Genomic DNA, 27,500 nt, shown 5'->3' on the forward strand with positions numbered 1-27,500 from the left:
AATTACTCCCACACTTGTCGACACACTACATTCAAGCGACATTCTCTCGACGCTCTCTCGACGCGCGACAAATTAGTCGACAGTCAATCTTGACTGTCGACTGATTTGTCGCGCGTCGTATTGAGCGTCGAGAGAATGTTGTGTGTCGACCTAGTGATAGGTCGACAGGCGACATTTTCGCGATATATCATATTTACTGTCGACTGATTTGTCGTGCGTCGAGAGAATGTTTCAAGAATGTCAAGTGTCGCGCTCGAAGGTCTTTCACACGACATTCTCGCGACATTCTCGCGACATTCTCTCGACGCTCAATTTGACGCGCGACAAATCAGTCGACAGTCAAGATTTTCAGCGATATTTTTTTTCTAAAACCCAGCGCGATATGCGACACTCAAATATTGACTGTCGACTGATTTGTCGCGCGTCGAGAGAGCGTCGAGAGAATGTGGCTTGAATGTCGTGTGTCGACCTTGAATGTCGACACGCGACACTCAACTTGGCCCTATCCGGATTCCGTACATTTATGCATAGCGTCTAGAAAAAAGTCTTTGGCAAACTAGTCATCAATGGGTTAAAGTTATCAAAGCCATCGCTAGACACCAGACAGCTCTACGGAGGTGATCCATAAATAATTTGTCTCATAAGCTTAGGGTGACATTATTTCAAACCAACAGTCCATGAAATATTTTGTTTTCGCATTCATATGGCAATGTTTTGTGGGAATTATATGTGATCTGAATTCGTCAGAAATCAGTAGCGATAAGAATTTATATGAACCGTTTTCTGTGAAAAGGGGGTTTAATGCATGTGCGTAAAGTGTCGTCTTATATTAGCCTATGCAGTCATCACAGGCTAATCAGTGACGAAACTTTCAGTTTTATGTCATGTTTTGTTTACATAAAGTATTTTTAAAGCAAAAATCCAGTTTAGGCGGAAAGTGTCGTCCCTGATTAGCCTGTGCGACACTTTACGCAAATGCAGTAAACCCCCTTTTCACAGAGCACGGCTTATATGAATTTTTGTAGAGGCATATAACTTCCAAAGAACATATATATATTATTAACAAAAGTATTGCAATTATGACGCTTTAATTTAAGGAAGTAGAGTACATAGCATGGAAATCATCGATGCCATAAATCATTGTGACAGCAAGATAAGCAATGATTAATGTATATTTTTTACATAATGATTTTGTAAAAGCTAGTATTATTATAAACTAAACTATATGAGCGGGCATTGCAATAAAATATGATTTTCTGGTTTTTCAGCCGCGGTTAAGCAACAATATATAAATACATTTGATAAATTGTGTTTGTGCTGCATGTGCAAACATTTATTATTCACTATAAAAATGATGTTATATTTGTAGACCCTTCTTTAAAAAAATATCTTATTGTCGTTTCGTCGATACCTAGATCAAATAAAATACAAGATAATAATACGGGTTACTTTTTATCAATTCGCATAATCAGCAATACATGCTTTTTGAAAAATACAATAACATCATAAATACGTGTGCGCAGTATGATTGCCTCTGGCTATATAAATAAGTATTGTATGCAATTCTGGTTATTCTACCACAGGTATAGGAAAGTTAATCATAGCAAACAAAACATGTCTATAGATTATATAAATATATAGCAACAGCAAAAGAAACAATACAATATAACAAAAACAAACGTACATTATGTGAAGGAATTTTAAATAACTAATAAGCGAAAGAGGAATCAGTAATATTTAAAACAAAAACAAAAAAAACATTTGCTTTAAAATGGCAAAACTATATGGGCCGTGCTCTGTGAAAATAGGGTTATACAAAATGTGCATAAAGTGTCGTCCCAGATTAGGTTGTGAAGTCCGCACAGGCTAATAAGGGACGACATTTTACGCTTGTATGATATTTTTCGTTTCAAGACAGTCTCTTCTTAGCAAAAATCCAATTTAGGCGGAAAGTGTCGTTTCTGATTAGCCTGTGCGGACTGCAAAAGCTAATCTGGGACGACACTTGAGGCACATGCATTAAACTTAATTTTCACGAAGCACGGCTCATATAAACTTCGATTCTTTGCGGATACGTCTTACAGACTTATATGAAATTATTTTAACATACCTTAGTCTACGCGACATTTATCTTGAAACCCCGCCTGTCAGAGTGTTCTGTTTTACAATTAAATGGATGTGATAGAGTACGGTGATCATTTTAAAAATGCACTGTCAACGGAAAACAATAGCATACAATATATCACAAATATATATCATAAGTTCATATGTTAAAAGAACTCAATAGTCACCAATATCGTCGATAAACAGAACAAACAGAAGAGGTGACAATTGTTCATTTTGCTTATCCCCAAATGATTACACCGAAGAACACTGATAATGCTAGCGTTGTTGAACAATCTATATTAGATTGTGCATTTGTATTTATTGATTTTAGCATTTTACAGCGCATATATGAGTTCACAATCCATAGGGCACCATGAATGTCAGTATGAACATGTTTTGTTCATTGTCTACAAAGAACCAAGATAGCTCGCTAAAACTTTCTGAACGATACTATGTAGAATAAATATACATTCAGACATACTACGATTATTTATAAAACCACATTGGCATTCATTTAAAATTGATTCATTTGCGCACCACTAATTACGACGGTTGCGCAGTGTTAAAAAAAATATTTAAGCCATGCTATTATCGAGGGTTATTCCTCCATAATATGCCGGCCATGATTTATCCCCCACGTTTAACAATGTGACAAATCAGCATTGAGTCAAAGGCTAAGTAAATACGCTGTCGTAAAAGATATGAGTAAATATTTTTTTAACCGGCATGAAGCAATACATGGTTAAATAAAAAATAGTCCGCAACCTAACCGTCTAAATCAGAACGTTTTTTTTTTCAGACATTCGATATATCGTTTTAATTATTGCATACGTCCTAAATGGACCATCGAGAGAGTTGATACTTGTACCAACAGCTGAATCAAAATAATGGCAATTTCAAATTTTAGCTGCAGACATTTGTTTTAAGTAATTTAATTATTCATTGGCATGTACATTGGTACGATATTTATTAATGCCTTTGAATGTCTTAATGTATTTCCAAAACTTTCAAACACTGACCTACTAATGTATTTGAGAAGACGTTGCTCAATGTTATTTTAATAATATTAAAATACGATAAGCAATCCGAAAGAAAGTTTAAAAGTCAAATTCAAATATAGGTGATTCGTTTTACCAATAAACTAAATAATCTCCCGGTGGCATGTAAGAGTCTAACAAATTAACGCCATTAACACAGAAACAATTGTGTTTCAGTACTTTTATTCATGAAACGTGCATCATGTTTAGTTGTTTGACGTAAGCTGAAAGCATATTTGTATCTTAAACAGGACCAGCACTATAACGTTTCGCTTGTTAGTTACATTTAGGCCTAACACATTCAATGAGTTCAAAAAGTTTTGTTTTATTTCCACCAGAATGATGCCGTGCTTTTCACAGAAGAGCCAAGTCAAAGTAAGTTATGTAGCATACAACGTCGACGTCAGTTGATTGAGAGCATAAACCTTTAACGTTCCAAATAAGACAAGTAAGCGGCTTCCATTGCTGATCTTACCTCGGGACTCAAGGTCAACGAGACCCATTGCTACTCGTGTGCTTCCTTAAATTTCGTAGCTTAGGCTCGGATCGTAATGGCGGTAGTTCGGTTGCGGATCGTAGTGGCGGTAGTTCGGTTGCGGATCGTAGTGACGGCAGGTCGGGTGCGGATCGTAGTGGCGGCAGGTCGGGTGCGGATCGTAGCAGCGGTAGGTCGGGTGCGGATCGTAGTGGCGGTAGTTCTGTTGCGGATCGTAGTGGCGGCAGGTCGGGTGCGGATCGTAGTGGCGGTAGTTCGGTTGCGGATCGTAGTGGCGGTAGTTTGGTTGCGGATCGTAGTGGCGGCAGGTCGGATGCGGATCGTAGTGGCGGTAGTTCGGGTGCTGGGCCTGGGGGAAGTTTATCAACTGTGAATAGTGAATCGTCATGTGGAGTTTATATTAAACCAATTATGCGCGTTTACCTTCAGAATGAGCCTTCATAATAAGTTATTTCACTAGTGTTACCGGTAGTATTAACCTTAAGAAACTAGCGGCTGCCCCGTCAAAGTAGAATCAGTTTCTGATGTTTACCTTAAGACAGGCAATACTTGTATAGATCAATTTGTTGCATATAGACATAAATTAATAATGAACGCCCACGGCTAGTGACTACTAGTAGTGTAATACTTTTAAACTACTCTAGTGTACTTACTGAGTGGGGCGCAATCTCCATCTATTTTGCACGACTGTCCTTCAGTACAGTTTTTCAGACCTTAAGTATAAAACAGAGTAATAAAGAGTAAGTATAACGCATATTGGTGTACACTTGAATTACACGCCACAGTAGTTAAGGTCGCAGTGGCGTAGTGGATATGGTGTCGGCCTCGCGTTCAATCCACATCCAGTTTTTTAGGATTTCATCAAGTTCGAAATTCAAACAGAACATATTGCCAATGCATTTACAAAATATGTTGTACGGGATCTGTTGCGCAAGTATTCGGTCCTCTTTTAGTCCCGAGAATGCCTATGTACTTTAATAGCTTTTTGCGGACAGTAAACTCCAGTTATGTGGTTTCAAATACTAAGATAAAACAGTAGAAACACTTAAACGCAAATGAATTGTTTATAGTATATTATATTGAACAATTACTCTGTATAATTACGAATATGTCTGTCAAACGCGTTCAAACATTGTCAATGTCTTCCTTCGCACATCATGAACGTTGTTGTTGTTTTGTTAATACACATACGTATATTATTTAGGAAGCAATGAATCCGTTTCGTCACAAAATGGACATCATCATGAAGCGTTTTCACTTGTTCACTCTCGGTTCAATAAATATTTTAACACAGCGCTCTTATATTCACGTACAATATTGGCGTTGACTGGATTCAAATATATAACAATATAAAATGAAAAGCATGGATACGTACAACATTCGATAAGATCGAACTCAGAAGTTATGAGCGAGTACAAGGCAAAAGCGTGATACATATTTGATAGCCTTGGACTTCGTTTGGTACTTAAAATGTTTGAAATGATTCCACTAGGGTATATAACCTTATCCAGTGCACCACCGTTATGATGCGCATCAAGGCATTGCTATGTTTGCGGCTTGTCTGCATCGAAGGACTAGATATTCGAAATGATTAGATTAAAATACAACATGCGGTGCAAAGCAAAATCAAGCTTCTCACAACATCCGAACACGTCGTCTGAGTCCGGGATATTTCCGAACTGGCAGAAGCATTCTCCGACGGTGGCGGACCCGCAGTTCATGCCGGTTTCACAGCAGATTAGTCCGGCAGGGAATGAACAATCAGGACCTGTGCACACACATCAGAAATATCGTAAATGAGTTGCCAGCTTTTGCAAAACGACTTCTTTTGTTACTATACATTGAAGTCTGATCTCAGCGTGCAGAAGTGATTGTATATTGTTTTGTGTTAAAACAACTTCAAATTGCAAAACACATATTTATCTAGAATATGAAACAGAAGTGACAAAGAAAACCTCGTTAACAATTGATGTCGTAATATACATCCAGATGATTGTAAAAAGTATTAACGTAGGGTCTTGTTCAGTTTTACAGCAAATGAATGGTTTTAAAATACTTGTAAAATACCCCAGCAAATGAATTTCGTTGATAAGGACATTATTTTGATGTTTACAATCAAGACCTTGTATTTGATTAAAATCTTATATTACAATACATTCACCTCAAATAATTAATAGTTCTCATATATTAAACGTTATCAGAAACGTAGGTTGCATTTGAAAATGATGTAGCTGTCCATGTATTTTAAATATACTTAACGGTACGCCGTTTATTGGTACCTTCTTAAATGTATGAACAAGCGTTCACACGAAATTAGCTTTCTCCTTAATGTTGAGGAGTGCGTATCTTCTTTATTCCGCGTTCATTATATTGTTTAAATAATTACAAAAAAGATTGATAAACATTACATCATTGAGCCTTCTTATACATACATCCATCACTACTTGGTGTTGACTTTGGCATCTCCTCGTCGTATTTGGTATAGGCATCGGTGTCCCAAGGGCTTGCTTTAGGTATCGTCTCCTCGTCGTTTTTGGTAAGGCTATCGGTGCCTGAAGAGCTCGCCATAGCTGGCATCTCGTCATTGTAATTGTTAATGGTATCGGTGTCCGAAGAGCTCGCCATAGCTGGCATCTCGTCATCGTAATTGTTAATGGTATCGGTGTCCGAAGAGCTCGCCATAGCTGGCATCTCGTCATCGTAATTGTTAATGGTATCTGTGTCCGAAGAGCTCGCCATAGCTGGCATCTCGCCATCGTAATTGTTAATGGTATCGGTGTCCGAAGAGCTCGCCATAGCTGGCATCTCGTCATCGTAATTGTTAATGGTATCGGTGTCCGAAGAGCTCGCCATAGCTGGCATCTCGTCGTCGTATTTGGTATTGGTATCGGTGCCCGAAGAGCTCGCCATAGCTGGCATCTCGTCGTCGTATTTGGTATTGGTATCGGTGCCCGAAGAGCTCGCCATAGCTGGCATCTCGTCGTCGTATTTGGTGATGGTATCGGTGCCCGAAGAGCCGGCTTGAGCTGGCGTCTGCTCGTCGTATTTGGTATTTGTATCAGTGTCCCAAGAGCTTGAATAAGACGTGCTGCTGTATTCCTTCGAAATTTGATTAATGTTGATGACGATTTGCAACTTCGTGTCATCCATGTTCTTGTTTTCAGATTCGGTATGGGAGTCGGTCGGTTCGATGCTCGATTTTATCCTGCTATTATTTTCATCACTACGTCTACGGCAGTCATCTTTTTTACCACCACGTCTTTTTGCGCCGTCATGAGCTTCCACTGCGGTTTGCCTTCTGCGAGGTGGTTCTGAGCCGTCATTGCGTGTCCCTATGGGTGGCCTTCTGCCAGGTGGTACAGCGCCGTCATTGAGTGTCGCTTTGGGTGGCCTACTGCCAGGTGGCTTTGCGCCGCCATTTAGTTCTCCTAGCGGCGGCGTTATGCCAGAATGTTCTGCATCATCATTAGGTGACCTTATGGCCGGCTTTCTGACAGGTGGTTCTGCGCTGGAATTAACGGAAATTATAGCCGGCTTTATGCCAGGTGGTTCAGTGGCGTCAATGAGTGTACCTAAGGACTGCTGTATGCCAGGTGGCTCAGTGGCGTCATTAAGTGCCCCGTTCGGTTTTCTACCAGGTGGTTCTGCGATGGAATTGAGGGATATTATTGCCGGCTCCATGCCAGATGGTTCAGCGTCGTCATTAGGTGCCCCTATGACCGGCTTTCTGACAGGTGGTTCTGCGCTTGCATTGAGGGGAATTATAGCCGGCGTTATGCCAGGTGGTTCAGTGGCGTCAATTAGTGCCTCTAAGGATGGCTTTATGCCAGGGGGCTCAGTGGCGTCATTGAGTGCCCCTATCGCCAGCTTTTTGGTAGGTTGTTCTGCGCTGGCATTGAGGGACATTGTTGTCGGTTCAATTCCAGGTGGATCAGCGTCGTCATTGAGTGCCCCTATGGCCGGTTTTCTGGTAGGTGGTTCTGCGCTGGTATTGAATGCCCCTTTGGAAGGCGTTCTGCCAGGTTGCTTTGCGCCGGCATATAGTGCCCCTATTATCGGCTTTGTACCAGGTGGTTCTGCGCTAGAATTGAGGGACATTATTGCTGGCTTTAGGCCAGGTGGTTTTGTGACGTCATCGAGTACCCATATGGTCGGCTTTCTTTCAGGTACTTCTAAGCCGTCCTTAGATGCAACTGTGGAAGAATTCCTGTCACGTACATTTGCGTCGTCCTGCGCCTGTGTTGTAGGCTTGGCGGCAAACTGGTACACATGCGCAAGGAGAATGCAGTTAACCTGTAGAAGACGAGATAAATTGATACGTGATGTCGTTCTTGAACCATTGTTTTTATATCGAGAAGAATAATTAAACTGTGTTAAAATATGAAGTAAAAATATTAAATATACTTGCACACTTAGAAGCGAATCGAACATGAATATTTAAGATTTGCCTCACGTCCACTTATCGTTAATAGAAACCGCTGTAAATGCAGACATAGGTCGTAAATACAATTATTTGTTATTACTGTGTCTTTAATACAGAACATCGACGTAATTATGCAGATGAGAAATTTTAACAGAGCGCTGTTCGGCTTGACGCATTTAAAAACGATACTAGTTTTGATGCCAAAAGCAACGATAAGACAGGCACATTTTTAATCCATGGACTTACAACTGGGAAAAACGAATACTGAGCAAAGTATGCGATCTTTATATCTAAAAATCATTAGTTCCAAATGACAAATTAAGTTGGGAGTTCAGTTTGTTGCACTAATTAACACTGTATTTAGTATCTGGGTTTATTTTAGCCTTGATCTAGCTGAAGTGGTGGTAATCAACTTTAATATTCAAGTTCCTGCCATGCTATTTATGTCGGAATATTGATAAGGCGCACACATGCCGTTTTTATGCATTGTCGAGGTTCAAAATACGAAGACTTTTATGATTTTAAAGTGTGCGACATGGATTGAAGTGTCACTCATTAAAATGTTAAGTAATGGTGTATATAGGCTGTCATTGTCATGCTCTTGTAGCTACCGATAATGTACTTGACATGCGCGCATTGAACACGCATATTTATGATTTGCCACACGTCCACTAATCGTTGATAAAAAGTGCTGTTAATGCTCAATAAGTAGTAAATACAATTATTTATTATCACTGGAAATATCTTTAATACAGAACATCGACGTTGTCTTGCAGATGAGAAATTTTAACAGAGCGCTTTTCTACGGAATCTGGATAGTGCCATCTATCATCTTACCCTTCTTTCATCAAGGGCGACACTAGACACACGAAACGATACATGATATTTTGCGCGACAGTCGCGGCGGCCCACGATATATTGCGCGACAGTCGCGGCGACGCTCGATATTTTGCGCGACAGTCGCGGCAACGCACGCTATTTTTTAAACAATATATCGCCCTTGTGTAGGTAGCCCACAAGGCAATATATCGTGTTAAATATATCGTGCGTCGCCTCGACTGTCGCGCAAAATATAATGCGTCGCCGCGACGGTCGCGCAAAATATCGTGCGTCGCCGCGACTGTCGCGCAAAATATCGTGCGTCGCCGCGACTGTCGCGCAAAATATCGTGTATCGCTTCGTGTATCGTGTCTCGCGTTCAAAGGGCGACGCACGATATTATCCGAATCTCGTGTATCGCGGTCTAATTCCAGACCGCGACACACGACGCACGAAGCAATACTCGATATTTTGCGCGACAGTCGCGGCGACACGCCATATTTGTTCTGTTCAAATATTGCTGTAATGATATCGCCTGTCGACTGTTGCGTTTTCAAAGATTATTTCTCGCCCTTTGAACACGACCGTCGCACTTTACGAACGCGACCGTCGCCCTTTATGAACGCGACCGTCGCCCTGGTATAAGCGAGATCTCGTCGCGTCGTGTGTCTAGTGTCGCCCTTGATGAAAGAAGGGCGAGATTATAGATGGCACTATCCGGATTCCGTACTTTTCGGCTTGACGCATTTAAAAATGATAATAGTTTTGAAGCCAAATACAACGATAGGACAGGCTCATTTTTAATCCATGGACATAATAAAGTCGCCGCGATATCACCAGCCCACTTGGTTTTGGTCGGTTCCGTGCTGCTGGGAGACGTCGCGAGTAGATTGGTTACCTACCCTTATCTATCGCATACTCTCTATATAGGGATTGGAACAAGCTAATTTTACCGCTCCAAAATTGGTCCGGTTATTTTTAGAAACATATCGCGAGAATATTCGAGGTTCAGGGGAAGTAATCCGTGAACCATTTCCGGTTTATTTTCCCGAACTTTTTGACAGCTGACAGGTAAGAATAAAAGCTCGTTCTAGTCAAATTAGATTCATAATACATATGCAACTTGAATACTACATGATACATAATATCATCGCGTTACTTAAAAGTGAAAATTCTTGATTTGTGAGCATGTGAATCTTTGTATTTGATCTAGTTATCAACTGAATGATAGAGAGATTTAACAACATAATCTGGGAAACCCCGCGTGCGAACCATAACATTGAAACGTCACGTCACGAACGGCGCTCCCGGTTGGTATTCGCGTTATCCAATTAAAATCGCCGATACATTAGCCTGTACCTGTTGTATATTATAGTCAACGGAGTCAACGGTTATATTCAACGGGGGACCAGTTAACGTCGCGAGACGGTCGTTCGCTCGTGTCGTTGTCTAGCAAGGGAACAACGTCGTGGGCGCTTACAATTGGGCTTGTGCGGGTGAAATTTGCATGACAATGTGACGCAGCACGACTTTTGGGTAGGTTAATGCATTGAACAATTTAGTGTTTAGCTTAAGTTGACTTTGAATGCGACGATGTAACGCTTGAACCGACAATATCACTGTATGATTGTCATAAGTGTAGTAATACAATTAATATTATAAAATTTGCAGTGACGATGTTATCTCCTGTTATTAATTTAAGATGGAAATAATAGTACACTGATTATTTAATGATAAATTGTTGGACAAAATTGCTTCGACCTTTTGTGAGAAAGGTTTAGTTTCACATTCTACTGTGTATCTTTTTAATGGGGACGAATAAAACATTTAACGGTTCTTCACATGCAGGAGAGACAGGAAACTTGAAGCCAAGCCACCATTGGGTAGGTAGAATGAATAAGTGTTTATGACAAAGGTGCTAGATGCATCTAGTAAGCAGTAGTATTAATTATTGCGGGACTTCATTCCATACGTTGTTAGCAAACATACGTAGAAATACATTGCCAAGAACTTTATAATCATGGGCTATTATTACAAAATGTTCACATCTTATAAGCGTTTATGATCTGTTACGAAACAATTAATATTTCCTCCTATTTATTTCATTTTGTAATGATGTTCCAGGAGGAATTGTTACAAAGCCAAAAATAAGCACAACAAATAGTACGTTTAGTTTACAAAAGCTGTAATAATATGAGTCGCATTCTTAGAAAACGGGACATAATGCATATGCGTAAAGTGTCGTCCCAGATTAGCCTGTGCAGTCCGCAAAGGCTAATCATGGACGACACTTTCCGCCATAACTGGATTTTCGTGTACAAGAGACTTTCTTTAAACGAAAATTACCATAAAAGCGGAAAATGTCGTTCCTGATAAGCCTGTGCGGACTGCACAGGCTAATATGGGACGACACTTTACGCACATGCATTATGCCCAGTTTTCTCAGAACGCGACTCAAATAGTTGGTGTTCTCGAGCGTTGGAAGGATCCCACACAATGCGTCTGCTTGCGAATTTCTTTTTACGTGAAAACGTTCTAATTAAGTTATGAAATGCTAAAAAGTTGTAAAATTCGAACAGATTTATTAAAAGTACTTTTATGGAGCGAAAATCATGCTAAGCTATATTTTAAGTAATGCAAACAAAGAATCCTCATAAAAACCTAAAGCAATTACTGAATAAAAAATGTTGACTTACGATAAGCAGCCTCATGATGCACTCGATATCCTCTGATTATTCTATTTTTTAATCAAACGCAGAAGTGGAATAAACTAAACTCCATACACCACCCATTTATATATGCTGAAAGACACGCCTCTCTAACGATTCAAACATCACAAAATGATGGCGTAACTTAAACCACAACCAATTATATTAAAGGCTACTGAAAGGTCAACATTTACAATTTAATGACCATGAACTTAATTGGCAGTTCGTTGCTTGCTTAAAACCATTGTCACAAGATAACATAATTTAGTTTTCCTGTAATTACATGTAACATTCCACTCTGAGTGCCTACGATAAAAATAGTTTTCAATGACAACTTTACAAGTTTTTATTTTAAAAACATCGACCGCTATCTTACTAATTATTCGTATGTTAATTCTTCCATTTACTAGTGAACGGCATGAATTATTTCAAGAAAAATAGATTGTAAGACGTAGTCAACGCACTTCAAACATCCTTGTGCTGCTGTGCATAATTTTTGAATATACAGTTAAGGTTAATATAGCTCAGCATCGACATGCTAGTAGTCTGCTTAAAACTCTAGTACATCCGAAGTTCATTAATACATGTAATTATGCATCTAAGCAGCAATTTCTCGTTGTCTTTTTAAAAGTATTTTCGTATTGGCAGATATAGCTTATCGGTACTACGGGTCTTAAGATGAGCTTTTGATGTAAAGCACTTATAACATTTTGGTCTCATGAGGTTTTGTGCCATATGTTTAAGATAATGCAATATTCTTGCTGTCGCTACAATTACACGTCCAATAATAAACTTTTGTTGCTGGTGATTTTTCTGTATTTTTCCTTTTAGGGAACATCAAACACATAAAGAGAATACAAGATTATGTGTGTTCATTACTGATGCTTTAAGACGATTTGCAACGTTGTGTTGTCTTTCTAAGCCTATACTGTGCTGTTTAAAAAAATTTATATACACACTTATCACAACCAAATCATGCGTTATTTGTTATCGCTCAGAAATAGTTCAACTTTAAAATGATTACTGCAGAAAGATAATATACGGTACCATGTTATTATGACATAGTTAATATTCATTAAAACGGTTGTGTGTGTCAAAATTTGTGATTTTTTCAATTTCAATATTTTCTATCACAACTTACGATTGCTATAATGCTGAAAAGTTCCATTGAAACACAGATAATTACGTTTATGTTAATTATATTATCATATACTCTTTATAAACGATTAATAACATAAATGATGTAACTTAAGTACATATGTTTTGCAGGATTTCGAATTTATTTTCAGCTGAAAACAACATAAGAATATCTTATAGAAAGTCAAAGGAAACATTCTTTCACTAATTTTGGCCACTCTGACTCCATCAGTATTAATTAAAAAATATGTATGTTTTTGAGCAAACTGAGTACTCGAAAACAATTCGAATTTTATACCAATTATTTTGTTGGTTTCTTTATAGAACAGAACAGAACAGAACATAACTTTATTCAACTCAAGTTACAATAGCAACACATGAGTATACGGAAAAATATAGTAATATAAACATAATTTGCACATGACATGGTTAGGTAAGATCTACTTCGAAAAATAACTAACTTACATTTTTTAGGTAATTATTATTTAAGGAATTGGAGAGGGGGTGGGTTTCCAGTTGATTATTTGACTAGTTATTGGAATTTTACCTGGGCGTAGTACATTTTTAAATGTATAGTAGCACCAAATATTGAAACAAACTATAGGTTATTGAAAAGCGCGTGGGGAAATGATTGACGGGTGAAGTAGACTTGGTCACGTGATTTAATCGGGTCAGTGTAACAGACGTAGAGGTTTTGTTGACATGTGCGATTCACGCTGAATTAACTTTGGACATTTATAGAGCAAGTGGAATAATCTAGTAATGTTCAATGGATATATCTTAAAGGATTAACCAGATGCATATGGGGTGAGTTTAATAGTCTCATGTATTTGATAATTTATAACAGTCTAATTACAGTAGGGTTCTAACAAAAACGGGCGTTATTGTGTTTGTACATCAAAGTTAATTGAACATGGTACAACATATTTCAACATCGAGATTACAACGAGATTACAACGAACGACGACTGAATGCACAATAAGTAAAGAAAATAAGTACATGTAGTTCTTAATATGTTTGTTACACTATAACTAGAATGCACTGTTAAAAAAAATACATGTTATGCATGCGCATAAATTTTAGAGCAGAGTTTAAATCAACAATAGTATCATAGTAGTTTGACATTTTCTTGCGTTGTGACGTAAAATTAACTATGCGTACACAACTCAACTTTTATAATATGCATGGAAGATACATATTACAATGTTTATAAATAATTGTAGTTATTTTGAAGTGCTCGAAACTAATTGAATTATCTAGAAAATGTTTTCATTAGTATTTGCATGAATTTGGAAGTGTTTTTTAATACAATAGTTGAGGAACTTGATAGTAATTCTTTATATTTTAACATATTTGGTCTGCAGAAGTAATATTTCTTAATATATTTTTTCCTGTCTGACTCAAAGAATGGGCATTTCAGCAAAAAAATGGAAGTCATCTCCTACATCATTAAGATTGCAGAGTATGCATTTTCTGTCTGAAATATCAATACCTTCCCATCTATCGGTTTCTATTGGAAAGTAATGGTTGCCAGTTCTAAATCTTTATAGAAACCACTTGTTTCCTTTTATTTTGCTATATTATTGAGACGTGATCTGTGAACATTGTGTTTAATGAATGTGCGTATAGTGTCGTTCCAGATAAGCCTGTGCAGTCCACTCAGGCTAATCAGGGACGATACTTTCCGCCTAAACTTGATGTTTGTTAAGAAAAGACTTTATGTACGAAAACAATGTCATAAAAGCGGAAAGTGCCGTCCCTGATTAGCCTGTTCTGACTGCATAGGCTTATCTGGGACGACAATGTACTCACATGCATAAAATCCCCTTTTCACAGAGCAAGGCCCAATTGTATATATACTGCAATAAAATAGAGGTTGCTAGATGTTGCATACTGGACATGATTTAAACAATATTTCATTAATTCAACATTAAAGTGTTATATGGTATGTATTTGTTCAACCCTGAAGTACATAGTTTTCCTTGGTAACAAATATACTGTATTCCACGGACTAAACGTCTTTGTAAGAGGGTCATACGAAGGGTACATCTGTACAGCTATGCCAAAACATATCGTTAACATGGAAGAAAACACATGAAGGAGGAGACAAGACGGAAAAGAGAGGGTTCGACTTATCTTTACAACGATCAAACAACAATGGGTTCAGTAACCTTTGTACCAGCGGTTCCCAGATATTTGGTTTGCGAATCTAAATGGGTTATTGCCTTATACAAAATACCAGTTATGAAAGTTCGCTCTTCATCTCGAATTACTTGCTTCAAAAATTCTATGTGGGTTCACTATGCAACAGCGTCCGCTTTGAAAATTTGTAGCGGGTAAAATCGAAATATACAGAGAATATTAATACGAAATGAACGCTAATCACTTTCTTACTTATAAACCTGGAAAGTGAGCGACATTTAAAAATAAATCAAAAGTAATAAAGGGTACACAACGGCGAAAAATACCGGTTGCGGCACGGACCTCGCCATCTTGATCGTCACTTGATTTCCACCCTCTGTTTATGTTTACAGCTTTTTCTCAATAAATAACACGATGTCTTTGTATCAAAATTATGTATTTATAGGCAAATAAAACATAATAAATACATATTTAGAACGTATTTAAACCAATTTTTGAAAGATATAGGAACCCCAAAAATGGACCATTTTTGTTCTGATATGTAATTTACAAAACAGTTTCAGATATACAATTATACCGGTTGTTTATAAACGAAGACAAATTATTTTAAAATTTGTTTTATTCTTGAATGAGACCAGAAAATCTATATTGATATGCCTTGCGATTTTATGTGAACTAAGAGCCGATGATATATATATGTATGAGATAAATATAATTTTGTGTTCACATTGAAATTGTGTATATATTATCTAACTGCATAAACTATGTCCATTGAAGTACTTATTTTAAACATGCTCTGATCTTAGAAAAAAAGAGGGAGCCTTCTGATACACTACTGGCATTCTCATAAAAATGCAATATATTTGTAGAAAGAAATAACAGCATTTTTACTACATGTTTACATTTTCTCTGACGCATGAGCATATATATTTGCCTTATTGATTTCATTTAAACGACGACGAACTGTATATGATTGTGGCCTTAATACACATTATGTTCTGTTTCTTTAGCTTCCAGATGATTTTTTTGTAAACATGATGGACCAAGTAATATAAATTATGCTCATTTAAATTGGAATAACTATTTGGTTTCTATAATAATTCCGAATACTAATGGAATAACAATAATTCCGAATACTAATGGAATAAATATGATTTAAACGTCCGTTGGGAGAAAAAAAGTAAAACTGTCGGACACGAGGAAAACCGAACCTTTAAAATAAGAAAATACGGTATTTTTTTCAGATTAATTTTGTTTTCTAGCTGATTCCTAGAAATGACGAGGTGAATAATCACCCGCCATACGGTAACCTTAAGCGGACAATCGCAGTTGGATTTTGGCTTGTACAAAATAAGATAAAACAATGGGATGCTTTCCATTTGACATCAGTATGGCTCAATTGTGAATTGCGTGATAAAAAAATATCGTTATTTATCAGCTCGTAATGACGACACATTATATTGTATACTTTTTATTTCTTCATACAACTTAGTAAATCGACAAAATATAAATCGAAATTACGACAATTAGGTTGTATTTACGAATATTAATGTCATGACCACGACTTAATGTGTAAAACGACCAGTGTTGTTTGCCATTGATCTAAGAGCCGCGTCATACAAAAATGAATCGTATGCTATATGCGGCCAGTGCAGCCAAGAGAAATCAGAAGCTACCCTATCCGCTAATTACACCACGGAAGATTGCGTAGACAGCGTATCTTCTAAATAGTCTGCTCAATTGGGTCGGCTGGCCTTGAGCTATGCTGGTCGAATATGGCAAAGAATGAGTGTAGATTGTTTAAAAACACAACGTTTCCAAGCTCAATCAACACAGGCCCATGCACCTATAGCGCTGCACTATACATGAGTGAAATAATGATCGTATGGTGAACTAGCAAACAAACGTAATATTCTTTGCGGGGCTTTTACCTTAGAAACCGCTTTTTTCTCCGGTTCTCCGCGAGAATCGCTGTTAATGTTATCGTCCGCCATATTTGGCAATTTAGAAATGTTTGCACCACGTGCAAACTAATTTGAATTTTCACGGCGCAACTACGTTGACACCTTCCACTATTATCGTATATTCATCGGTAAATGTCTTATATATATAATTATCAAAACATACAACGGATTATAACAATTTACGTCGACAAATTGCACCAATGTATCAAACTACGTTTGATTGCAAATTCACTTTGCGACTAGCGGAAGCACACTGATGCGCATGCGTAGCGGATGTACTATCTCAGTTAACTACCGTCTTCGTTCTAATTAACGAAATGAAATTAATTAATTCAAGAATATCTGTGATTGCCATGTAATTTCCACGTAATCTTTAATTAAGACAATATATGGGAAATATGTGATATATTAAATGTATGTAACAAGCATGGATAGTACATTACATTAGAAGGTATATCAAACATGCACTATAACATGGTTATTTTTCTTTTCATTTTCAGCCAAGAATTAAGGTGTTTGTAAAAGAAGTAAGAACTATAAAACAAATATGAACAATACTTTTTTTAAAATAAAACTAACCTTTAGGTATATTATCATTGCAAATGTTACTATATTTTTACATGTTTACTTTTGATCTAAGGATCGCAATTTGCAGCAGGGTCGATTAAACAGCAATAATTCTAAGTTTGCTGACACTTGAAAAAAATCATTTATTTTGTGACTGAAAATTTTGATACACTAACGTATTCCCCAAAGTATTTTTTTTTAAATATATCTAATTCATCTAGATGTATAAGTTTGTTGTTATTACATACCCCGATGTTGAACTGTGACCAGAGAGTTCAACGACTAGCATTTGTATACTGTAGTTTGAACCTTTAATTATTACAATTCAACTGCGTAACTACTTAAATCTTTCGTGTGAAATAATAAATTGATCAAGAACACGCGTCTATTTACCAATATTAAGCGGCCTTAAATGTCCGCTGACTTCTTTTATTCATCTGCAAGGTTGTATTACCGTTATCCGTAAATAAAAAACTCAGCTGTGATTTGTCATGCGCAATTACCGGTAAGATGTTTTCGGATAAAACACAACTGTCGGACAATACAGAGTCATTAAAGTATGAGAAAATCTGTGTATATGAAAAATAAAAGTCTCATACATTTATACTTGCTTAAAACGTTGGTGTCAAAATTGAAGACTAACAAACTTAATTCATAGTAATTACGGTATAATATGCGCAATTAAGGATCTCAGATTATTACTTCTTTTTTCAAACGCGGTACGTCCTTAAAGCACATGGTCCAGCAATTTGCGTAAACTTTACGTGACCGCAAGGGTTGGGTGAATTTCACGTTTTCCGCGTTTTCCCATCACACTAGAGGCTTCCCTATCATGTAAAACAACATAATAGTCTACACGACTGATACATCCTCGTGGATTAAAACAACTAGCCTGATCTTCCGTAGTTATACTATCCGATGTCCGACTGAAGTTTCAATCCGTTTATTAGGTCAACTATCGTTCAGTAAACCTTCCGGGGGGGGGGGGGGGTGTAACTTCCTATATACGGGTATATAGGGGTGTGCCGAAAATATGGAATGTGTAATTCGACTAAAATTATAGATATGGGTATGGTTTTGAGCGTCTTAGTATAGATATGGGTATTGAAATCAGAAATGCGCTTGTATATAAATGCATATAAATGTGAAAGTATCAGTATCAAAATGGGTATGATATATTTCATTCTTGTATGTAAATGGGTATCAAATATATATGCAATTTACAAATAAACATATAAAAGCAAATTCAATAAGTAAACTGTATTAAAATGATAAAGATTGAATTCTAGTATGATATGGGTCCAGTTTATTCGAAAATCTTGTATTGAAATGGGTCAACTTTCTCAATGGTATCGTATACAAATGGGTATGCTTTTTCAAAAATCATGTATCTAAATGGTCTACTTTATCAGAGTTCCGGTTTAAAAATGGGTAACATTTCGGAAATCTCAGCCCCCCCCCCCCCTCGGGGTTAAACTCAAGATTTTATTTTCCATATATAAAAGATGTTAGCCAACATTTAATGCATTATCTTTTCATCTTTGTTTGTATTCCTTTGAGTTATGCATGCCTAATATTGATTTGAAAATGAATGTGTTTCAATACAAATATTGCAACGATAATTATTTATTCGATAAAGGTGCGTGTTGATCAATTTATAATATAGGAAGGTAATTTCATAAGGTGTCTTAGCTCTGGTAATATTAAATACCACACAATACCTGGAAATAAGACAACATTTTGTCTTATTACCAGGTATTGTGTGGTGTAAATGGTCAATTGGTTGTTTCTTGTCTTTCTGTGTTCATTTGCAGAAATATGACAATGAATTTATAAAAAATGAAGCTCATTCTATTACAAGAAAAGGAATTTTGTATTTTGGAAGTGATTTAAGTTAAAATGTAACATTCATGTAACACACATAGATCCTATTTTAAAGGTAACTGGCTTTTGGGGATGTCAAATGCAGTAGTCTGTTATATCGTATGGAGAAATTGCCATTATCACAATATGCAATAACAAGTCATCAGAACAGCCTGAATATTGTCGGGTTAAAATGCTGAAAGAAAAAAAAAGAATTCACATATGAAACATTATAAATCGCATGGTTATATGCCTTCTTTTTAAATTCCATGAGGCCTTTATATTTTTTATTTAAATTTAGAATAGCATATAATACATATCACATGATTTAGTGTTCATCTGATATGCTCATTTGTATTTTCAGTTTGGCCATGCCCAGGAGGAAGTGACTGAGTTATGAGGTGCAGAAGAAGCACAAGCCATTTCCACTTATTTCGCCAAAACCACTTGACGTGGGAGAGTTAACAGATATTTGGCGAGCTGCCTATCTCTGTTATCTACGTCTCTGATAAAACTAATTACTGCTGCTATAACACCATTCACACGAAACTTCATATATGGATAGATCTCACTGATGAGAAGTTCAGTGCACAAGAACTATAGCTATAGCCCCTGCATTAGTATATTTATCTCGCTCTTTTATTTTTCTTGGTTGCCTGTTTTCTTGAAATAACAAGTTCATGATTGAAATTAAGTTTGTATTACATTTAGAAAGGAAATCATGCTGCTGATATGGGTTTATAACAATATGTTTCAGTTTTGTGTGGTATTTTGCATTGTATACACAAAAATGAAAAGTGATCTAAGTCCTTGATGTAAAATGTCTGATTGTTTGATTGATTGATTCTATTTGGTAAAAATATGAACATAACATAGTTACAAACATAATGCAGACAACATGAAATATATTATCACAGCAATATACATAGTAAACCATGGAATGCACACACAATATTAAGGATAACACAAAAAAGAGAAAAATGATTTTCACTTATTTCCATTGTGGTCCTTGATATTGGTGGCAGTAACCATGAGACAGTCATGTATTAAATATTTAATAGTTTATATGTATCAAATATATACTGTTTAATATATCAAGTATATTACTGATTAAGTTATGACAAATATTATCACATGTACATTATATCACAGAAGTTGCTTAAGAAAGTATCACACTGCATATGTAGTTAATAAACACACTTTGTAGCACACTAAGAGTTTAAAAATAAAATAAAAATAAACATGAGATCATTGCACCATAATGATCAAAAGATTTAAAAATGCATTACAGTTTTTAAAAGAACATAAAATACAAACTAAAAATTATACTAAAGAAATCTATAAAGACTGTAAAACGTGTTTTTTGATGGCACCCTTGAAATGATTAGGTTTCGATACATCCCTGATGTTTTGTGGAAGATTGTTCCATAAACTGATACCATTATTTGTAAATGTTTTAGAACCAAAACTACCTACTCTTGGTTTGGAAAAACGACCAGAGTCTACAAATGTAAAATTATCAGCAAAATGATCATCTTCTGGCTGAGCTACCATATTGGACCTAGTACAACGATTATGCACACCAGACAATGGCTTAAAATGCTCACCCATATACTCTGGTGCAAGGTCATTTTTAACCTTATGTACATGACTTAGTATGACCTGGTCTACTCTTTTTGAAACAGGCAGCCAACTTAAGTATGAAAACTGTTCTTGACCACCATGGGATCTGTTATCCATATTCAGAACAAATCTAATCACCGTGTTTTGTGTAGTTTGACGCCTATTTCAAGTGACTGAATAAGACCAGGGTACCAAAAGGAGCAGGCATAGTCAAAGTGGCACTGTATAAGGGACATGACAAGGAGTTTTCTGGTGTGCAATTTTAAGAACTTACTTTTTCTGTATAGAAACTTGAGCCTGGAGTTTGCCTTTGTAATAACTGACCTAGCAATGGTTTCACCAGACAGGCACTGGTCCAATATAGCACCTAGGTACTTAACAGAATTTGATGGAGTAATTGAGACACTATTGCAAGAGACATTTAACTGAGGATTTGACCTTAGTTTGGGCTTTGAGCCAACAATATGGACTCCGTTTTACCAAAATGTAGGGACAGGTTATTGTCAACTAACCACTCACTAATAAGTTCGAGATCACTAGAAAGAATGGATTCAATTTCTGAAATGTGTTTACCAGCTACCAGGATGCCAGTATCATCAGCATAAAGTAAAATTTTATTTGTAACCACAGCGGCCATGTCATTCACATAAATTAAAAATAAAAGGGGACCTAAGATGAAGCCCTGAGGAACACCACAAGAGATGGAGGCCTCGGAAAACACAGTACCCGATACGTCAACAACCTGATGGCGATCGGAGAGATAGGAGGTGACCACCTGACTGCATCACTATGGAGACCAATAGCCTCAAGTTTCATTATTAAAATACTATGATTGACAGTATCAAAGGCCTTCTGTAGGTCTAACACTACCATACCATCCATTTTGCCTTCATTCATCTTAAAACGAACATGATAATCAGATAAATGGGTAAGATAGGTGTCTGTAGAGTAGCCGCGCCTAAATCCTGATTGATAGCTGTACAGAAGCTTTCTCTCATTCAAATAACCTTCAACTTGGTCATAAATAAATCGTTCAAAGATCTTTGAGATGATGCTTAAGACCGCAACCGGTCTGTAGTTACCAACCTCAGTCTTAACACTTTTCTTATAGAGGGTCTGTTTGTTTAGAGAAAAAGAAAGCACAGGACCTAACGTCTGGGATATCATATCCTTATCAGAAAAAAAATCGTTAATACCTGCAACTGCAAATATAACTCAAATGTAAACAACATCATCGATTATATTGGAGAAGTGGTGTTGTGTCCCATTATTGAAACTGCTTGTGTTGGTTGTTCTGTAGCCAGTACAGTGTGTTTCAAGAAGATTCCCTAATGTCTCTGGCACTCTGCTAATAACGCCACCAGTGCACGGTGTTCTTAACGATAAAAGACAAACAACTACAGTAACAAAACAATGAACCTAACACACTGCCCTATTCAGGCATTTTGTGTAAAAACTTGCTAACTTTTTGATAACCGCCACGATAAATCAATTGCTAACATAAAGATGCATCCATATTGTATTTTATACAGAAATCCAGCTGCCAGAAAATAAGGTTTGAAATATATATTTGTTGACGCAATAGATTGCTATACTTAACCGTATGACTTATACTCCATTAATAAAGTCGTTTACTGTCATAAGTATATTAAAACGTGTTCGTACTCGCTGCTCGTCATGTATGCATGATTTTGTATTTCTTTCTGCATTTTATATTTCATTCAAATTATGTTATTACATGTAATTCGCGCTATTCCCCGAAACCTATGTTCCTTTGGCGATGGCTGTATATGTATATATGTATCGATGCACTGGACAAACATTTATGATAAATATTAAAAAAGTTATCACATGCATGCATGTTCTTGCTAAAATGTGGTTTATTTCGTTTTCCGTATCCTTCTTTTTCTGTTTATTGTCTTCACGTGATGTTGCTGCTGCTCATCCGCATAAAGTTGGCCTTGATGTTCGTATTCGTGTTCGCTCAAGTATGGTATATACATGTATTCCATATACACTCCTCTCGCGAAGTCTTAGTGTTGTGATAATCAATATCACATATTTAATGCGTTCGTGATATTATATATGTTCTAAATAATTAAATTCACGAGAGGAACGCTTTTAATCATCGAAGGGTCGTATATAAATACGTTTGTGGTATTTGCGTCCGTATTCGATGTCATTAAATACAAGATACCGGATTTAAGAGCTACAATTTGCTTTGAACCGTGTTTCACAATTTTGTATAACCTTCATAAGCTAGTAAACAGCTCAATGAATAATCTTCAATTGGTTTATTTTGAAATCAAATCAACACTTCCTTAATGAAATATTATTAACTGCTGACATTTCATTGGTTACGTGGTAAGTTCAAAAACATGTTTATGGTCTGTCTCACGTAGTCACTTTACAACGATAGCTTACTATTGGTTAAGCCATCAAGATATTGCCAATGCTTGCAATTTTGAAAATTTTCTCGACGTGATTCATGTCCTGTTTTGTCGAAAATACAGGTTACGAGAGTCGCGCCAGGAAATCAAAGTGGATATAAATTAGACACACGTCTTCATTTTGGACGCAATCTTCGCTGATGATCAACATCAAAATGAAGGTTGTTGCAGTGTTTTTCGTTGCTTGCATAGCCATCGCTGTGGGATCTGATGTTGTGATTTACGACTCGACATCTCAGGTAGATTTTATTTCACGTTTTGTTAAGTTTGTAGTTGTATGCTTTTGTCTAATACAATGGTAGTTAAGTCAAATTGCAGTAATTTCGTGTAATTGATTTATTGTTTATTGTATGCCAATTACTTTCTGAAGTTGATTAACCGGAATAGAACTTGTTAGACTTCTTTGGAGTTATAGCAAATTACATAGGTGATTATATAAGACCATGTATAAAAAGTTATCAGTTTAAAGGAGCCTTTTCACAGATTTTGGCAAGTATTGAAGTTTGTCATGAAATGCTTTATATTGATAAATGTAAACATTGGATCTAAAACGCTCCAGTGAAAAGTCAAGAATAAAAATTTAAAAAAGAAAAAAAAAGGTACCTTCAACAGGGCTCGAACCACTGAGACTTGGACTAATGGAGTTAAAATCTACCACTTAGACCATTCGGCCATCAGTGCTCATAAAATGCAGGACGTATTTTATGCTTTATATAAGCAATCCTCGTAGTTTCCTAAATTTAAGGAAAACACAGAAATCTCCTATTCGTTTCACGTTGCAGCGCGTTATAATTTTCAGGTTTTTAAATCGTCAAAAGATGCATATGATTCTTTCCTCACAAATATAATAATTAAAACGAAAATTTGCGAATCTTAAACAATTTTTCTACATTTTGTCATTTTACCAAAACGTGAAAAGGCCCCTTTAAATGTTATCGAATAACGTAGCGACGCGACTTTGCACTCGGCTTAGTTGCACCGAGCGATAGCGTTCTTTCATCATCCTACTTTTTAAGCATAAGCATCCGCTGAAACTCGAATCGTATTTACGGATCAATATAACTTAAACTAAAATATTTACACTAACACAGAAAATATTGTTAAGATGTTCCAGTTCAGTTCATACTATGTTATTTTATTTATCTTTTTAAGTTGTGAGCTGTTAAAATCTTTACATGAACACATGTTTATACTCAAATGAAAATAATCGGTACAATTTGCCATCTATCCGTTTTATCAGCTATTGTCAATTGTTTTGAACTTGACAATTTTTGTTCTACGAAATCGTTTTCTACCGTTGGAGAGTCTTGAGCTGTTGTTAAACAAACGACCTTACATATGCGGAATATTAATAGTCATTTTATACCGATAGTTTTCACTATTGTGATATTTACTATTCTGAGTGTCTTTCTTTATGTATTTTGGTATCCTTGTATTAACAATAAATACGATATCTTGTATAAACAATGACATAATAAATACAATTTAAAGTATTGAATGGCCTTCTTTACTAAGCCTATAATTGACCAAAACTGAAAAAAGCGAGTCTTAATATGTTATGGACATATACTGTGAAATATTAATTGATATAAAGGGAGGAACGATTAAAAGCCCCTGGTAGATAATGTTTATTTACAAATGTTTATATCTTATTATGCAGCCTAAATGCACGCTGGTTGGACCACGTACAAGGAGAAACGACTGTCGCTGGCATGCAGGTCTAGACATGGCGGACCAAATCATTGAGGGAGGTCGCATAATCGCTTACAAGATCCAGTGGTTTGCCGGAGGGTGGTCTGACTGGTTCGTTCCTGGCTTGAACGACCTTGACATTAAGTTCAACATTCTCGCCTCGCCTTGCACCCCTCCAGTCAAGGCCAAATCGCTGAGAAGATGGTGGTCATATTTCTACGACCACAATCACCAGTTCATCATTTGTAAGCCGAATTAACATGAAGAGCGCGCAAAAAATACAAGTCAAATTTGTTTTTATACTTGAACTTTTAAATAATCCTGTATTCCATCATCCGCATGTGTTTTCCAATATTTAGTGTGAACCTTATTTATTTCACTCAACAAATGTATTGAAATTATATATTATATCATTGTTGATGTCAACGTTACTGATATGTACGCCAATAAAAATGATTTTACGGTAATAAAGAAATCTAAACATCATACCAAATATGGCGATCTTTTTATTGTGCGAAATGTTCATATTCCACTAATGTACAATACATAGTGTACATTCAATAATGGAATAGAATGACAACACACTTGTTTAATCATTGAATATACAGCACAACGACTGATAAGAGTGCAGAGGACTGACCACAGGCATACCAATAACATGAGTCTCGTTTTGGGAAAATAGGACTTAAAGCTTGTCCGAGAAGTGCTATTTAAGATTCGCCTGTGCAGTACTCACAGGCTTGTCAGGGACGACACTTTCCATCAACGTTTGATTTTATTTTAAAAGAGACTTCATTAAAACGCACTATTTTGAAAAGCGTAAAGTTTTGTCCCTGGGGCGATGACACTTTACGCACATGCATTAGGCTCGGTTTTCCCAGAACGGGACTAATGTTATCAACGGCTCCTGTATATGTCATTGCCCGATTTCCTTTACTAAAAGTTTTAATGAAAATACCGCCAAACATTACAACAAAATAAAACTCTTGTTAACACTTTGGCAAGTTGAAATCCAAGCATATGCGTGTACACCTTCATTAAGAACACTCGTAAGTAGAGAAAATTTTGCATTTTGTGACATATTACTTATTATCCAAAATTCTAAAAACGCAACGTCTCGTTTGACGTATCGATCTCTCAGTTGTTTACGCCCAGGTATGATTTCCGATTACGAAAACTCTTCAAAGATTGTAAATTGGTTTATGTTTTTCTCTCGTTGTTATAAAACAAAACATTTTCGTCGCATGAAGACAAGTCTCCTAATACTTATGCATTGTATGCTGACATAGTTTTAATCTAAAGTAGTATATGTATTTCCAATATTTGTATTCTTCAATACCTTTAAATATCTGAAACATATACACATTCACACAATCAATATAATTGCATTATTTATTTAATATTATTCATTGATTTAAAGATGCGAACAAATCATGCACAAAATCAGTATGCGTGGATTAAAAATGATCGAATCCGACAGTTCAACCTATTTAATTTTTGTAAACGAAATCGAGTAAAATTGAGACATAGCCACATAGTATTCATTCTGTCATTTGCATGTGTCTATTATAATATATTACTAGGGTTAACAAATCATACATACCATTGTCAATTCTCATTACGCATTATTTATTTAAAAACATTCAAAGATCGTCAACATATGTGAATTCAGCTCAGTGGATGGTACACACGCGTGACGCGACCCGGGTTCATTCCCCGCTCCGGCGCATGTTCATTTAGTTGGTGGTGACCATACCTGCGAGGTGGGGTGTCCTCCGGGTACTCCGGCTTCCCCCACATCATAAGACCACACACAGATTGACTTCAGTAAAAACTAAATAGATGGAAAATGCATCAATTATTCAAAATTCTTTCGTGAGTCATGTTAGTTAATAAGATAAGAGTGCTGAGGCACATTCCGATACCTCCCATAATGCCGCCTCAGGCGCGGAAGGACCTCATAAACTTCGAAACACACACACAGACGTTTACACGGACTTTTTATTTACTATGGAGTAGTTAAGTCCCCAACACAAATTCTGTGCAAAACATACAGTTTTGCTTTCAGAAATATCTGTTAATTACCAAAACTGCAACGATATATTTCTCTTAAATATAGCAGTTACTAGTCACATATCTTTCAAAAAGCAACATCACTTGTATATATATATATATATATATATATATATATATATATATATATATATATATATATATATATATATATATATATATATAGGATTCGCTTGAACAAAAGGCCTGACAGTTTTATACTATGTGGAATTTGAACAAGCATGAAGTACAATATTTCTATGGCTATTTCATTAGGTTCAAACTTAAATAAATTCATGTTTAATTGTTTCGATTAAAATGCCTAAAGGAAGATAAGTGTTCTGTCCTGGCTACTAGTGATTACCACTGCACCCACTGATCTATCATCTTTTTTTTATAGTTTCTCGTGTTATTGTTTTTA

General features: G+C 36.3%; 2 protein-coding genes across 4 annotated transcripts in view; one reads left to right on the plus strand and one right to left on the minus strand.

Annotated features, from left to right (window-relative positions):
• Nucleotides 1-3,678: 3,678 nt before the first annotated feature.
• On the minus strand, nucleotides 3,679-21,767 carry LOC127861678 (clumping factor A-like). The gene is made up of 4 exons (XM_052400365.1): nucleotides 21,612-21,767; nucleotides 6,072-7,899; nucleotides 5,245-5,407; nucleotides 3,679-3,988 (listed from the first exon to the last, which is right to left on the minus strand). The coding sequence occupies exons 1-4, from the start codon at nucleotides 21,765-21,767 to the stop codon at nucleotides 3,679-3,681; spliced, it is 2,457 nt and encodes an 818-aa protein (XP_052256325.1).
• Nucleotides 21,768-23,389: 1,622 nt separating this feature from the next.
• LOC127862709 (uncharacterized) overlaps nucleotides 23,390-27,500 on the plus strand; it is a 59,022-nt gene continuing 54,911 nt past the window's right edge. Inside the window, exons 1-2 of one of the 3 annotated variants that reach the window (XM_052401969.1) lie at nucleotides 23,390-23,574; nucleotides 24,996-25,053. In XM_052401969.1, coding sequence (XP_052257929.1) covers nucleotides 23,476-23,574; nucleotides 24,996-25,053 — 157 coding nt within the window. In that variant the 5' untranslated portion in view covers nucleotides 23,390-23,475. Of the gene's footprint in view, nucleotides 23,575-24,995; nucleotides 25,161-27,500 lie in introns of all 3 variants that reach the window. The other 2 variants (XM_052401967.1, XM_052401968.1) reach the window with 2 other exon arrangements.

This window comes from Dreissena polymorpha, chromosome 16 (assembly GCF_020536995.1).
Source record: "Dreissena polymorpha isolate Duluth1 chromosome 16, UMN_Dpol_1.0, whole genome shotgun sequence".
Lineage (NCBI taxonomy): Eukaryota > Metazoa > Mollusca > Bivalvia > Myida > Dreissenidae > Dreissena > Dreissena polymorpha.